Raw genomic sequence first — 2974 nt, 5'->3', positions numbered from 1 at the left:
TGTTGTAAATAATAAAAAGACAGAGCTGACTGGAGCATTATTGGTCAAGATATATTTCCACTAGCGTAACTTACTGTCCTGGAGATACTGATATGGAGAGTGTATAAGAGTCCATATGCTCAAAACTTTTCCTCATCAACATGTCAATAAAAAGCAATGAGCTACATAACTTCAGGCTGCAAAGTTGTTTGTATTAGTACTTAACATTTTGTATAAAACCCCAATAGAATCACTCAAAAGTTTTATAATCAATAACATTCATTCCATTGTTATTATCCACAGAGAAGAGATTACCTTCACTGCTGAGAAAAGAATAACTATCTTCCCATGGTGGCTTCAAGGTATAACTCTTCCTACCCTCTGTTCTTCATCTTGCTTGGAATCCCAGGGCTGGAGAATTATCAATTTTGGGTGGCCTTTCCATTCTGTGTCATGTATATTGTGGCAGTGACTGGAAATGTCACCATCCTACACATAATCCGGATTGACCACACACTACATGAGCCCATGTACCTCTTCCTGGCCTTGCTGGCTATCACTGACCTGGTCCTGTCCTCCTCCACACAACCTAAAATGCTGGCCATACTTTGGTTTCATGATCATAAGATTGAATACCATGCCTGCCTCATTCAGGTGTTCTTCATCCATGCCTTTTCTTCTGTGGAGTCTGGGGTGCTCATGGCTATGGCCTTGGACCGCTACGTGGCCATCTGCTTCCCACTCCGACATTCCAGCATCCTGACCACATCTGTAGTCATCAAACTGGGGACAGCTGTGATGGTCAGAGGGCTGCTGTGGGTGAGCCCCTTCTGCTTCATGATCTCCAGGATGCCTTTCTGCCCCAACAAGGTCATTCCCCAGTCCTACTGTGAGCACATGGCTGTGCTCAAGTTGGTGTGTGCTGATACCAAAGTCAATCGTGGATATGGGCTCTTTGTGGCTTTCTCTGTGGTTGGCTTTGATATAATTGTCATCAGTGTATCTTATGTGATGATTCTGAGAGCTGTGTTGAGGTTGCCCTCAGGTGAAGCCCGCCTCAAAGCTTTTGGTACATGTGCTTCTCATGTCTGTGTTATCTTGGCTTTCTATATTCCAGCGCTTTTCACCTTCCTCACTCACCGCTTTGGCCACCGTGTCCCCCGAGTTGTGCACATCATGTTTGCTAATGTCTACCTGCTCATTCCTCCCATGCTCAATCCCATCATCTATGGAGTCAGAACCAAACAGATCAGGGACAGGGTTACCCGAGGAGTCTGTAGAAAAGACCCCAGAGCCAAGGAACCCAGTGGCCCCAGGTAAATGATCAAATGACATAACTGACAAATGTTGATAAGTCATTATACAGTTACAAGGTATCTGGCTCCCTCCAGAAGATAACTTTTAACTTATCAGGAATGAGAGTTTGGAGACCATTTATGAATAATACATATTTATTTAACGTGTTATTGTCATAAGAAAAACAAATATGATTTTTTCCTATATTAAATCACTGAATACTTTAAAAGAATGCTTTTAAAGTTGAAAACATTAATTTGATAGGTAGTTTGAATGGAGATTTAAAATCTTTCTTAAACAGATGGCAGTTCATATATTTTCCCCATCTTGGAATCTCTTGGCAGCCATCAAACCACACACACTAATAGTTGGAGACTTCAACACACCTCTCTCACCAATGGACAGGTCAATCAGACAGAAACCTAACAGAGAATTGAAAGACTTAATGGAGGTAATGAACCAAATGGACTTAACAGACATCTATAGAACATTCCACCCAAATAGGAAAGAATATACCTTCTTCTCTGCGGCTCATGGAACCTTTTCGAAAATTGACCATATACTTGGTAACAAAGCAAACTTCCACAGTTACAAAAAAATATTAGTAACCACCTGTGTCTTATCGGATCACCATGGATTAAAATTAGAATTCAACAACAATGCTACCCCCAGAAAGCCTACAAACTCATGGAAACTGAACAGTCAACTACTGACCCACACCTGGGTCAAGGAAGAAATAAAGAAAGAAATTAAAGTCTTTCTTGAATTTAATGAAAACAAAGACACAACATACTCAAACCTATGGGACACAATGAAAGCAGTGCTAAGAGGAAAGTTCATAGCACTAAGTGCCAACTTAAAGAAAACGGAGAAAGCACTCATTGGTGACTTAACAGCACACCTGAAAGCTCTGGAAAAAAAAGAAGCAGACTCACCTAGGAGAAGTAGAAGACTGGAAATAATCAAACTGAGGGCAGAAATCAACAAAATAGAAACACAGAAAACAATCCAAAGAATCAATGAAACAAGAAGCTGGTTCTTGGAGAAAATCAACAAGATTGACAAACCCTTAGCCAAACTAATCAAACGGCAGAGAGAGAACACGCAAATTAATAAGATCAGAAATGAAAAGGGGGACATAACCACAGACACAGAGGAAATTCAGAGAATCATTAGATCTTCCTACAAAAGCCTGTATGCCACAAAATTGGAAAATGTAAAAGAAATGGACAGTTTTTTAGATAAATACCATATACCAAAGTTAAACCAGGACCAGGTAAATGCTCTAAATCGTCCTGTTAGTCGCGAAGAATTAGAAACTGTTATCAGAAACCTCCCTACCAAAAAGAGCCCAGGACCAGATGGTTTCAATGCGGAATTCTACCAGAACTTCCAAGAAGACCTAATACCTATACTCCTTAAGGTATTTCATAATATAGAAACACAAGAGTCACTGCCAAATTCCTTCTATGAAGCTACAGTTACCCTGATACATAAACCACACAAAGACTCAACCAAGAAAGACAATTACAGGCCAATCTCACTCATGAACATTGACGCAAAAATTCTCAATAAAATACTGGCAAACAGAATCCAAGAACACATTAGAAAAATTATCCACTACGATCAAGTAGGCTTCATCCCAGAGATGCAGGGCTGGTTCAACATACGAAAATCTATAAATGTAATCCATCATATA

The 2974-nt window shown here is 40.1% G+C and overlaps 1 protein-coding gene across 1 annotated transcript; it reads left to right on the top strand.

The window, feature by feature from the left end:
• Window positions 1-327: 327 nt before the first annotated feature.
• LOC119817715 (olfactory receptor 52R1-like) lies at window positions 328-1299 on the top strand. Its single transcript, XM_038335132.1, has one exon. It carries the CDS (start codon window positions 328-330, stop codon window positions 1297-1299), a length of 972 nt encoding a protein of 323 aa, XP_038191060.1.
• The last annotated feature ends 1675 nt before the right edge of the window (window positions 1300-2974 follow it).

The sequence above is a fragment of the Arvicola amphibius genome, chromosome 1, assembly GCF_903992535.2.
Source record: "Arvicola amphibius chromosome 1, mArvAmp1.2, whole genome shotgun sequence".
NCBI classification, from domain to species: domain Eukaryota; kingdom Metazoa; phylum Chordata; class Mammalia; order Rodentia; family Cricetidae; genus Arvicola; species Arvicola amphibius.
This window is presented reverse-complemented; position numbering and strand designations above follow the sequence as displayed.

Coding starts and splice junctions, on each gene's coding strand:
- LOC119817715 (XM_038335132.1), top strand. CDS start 328: ATGGTGGCTTCAAGGTATAACTCTTCCTACCCTCTGTTCTTCATCTTG.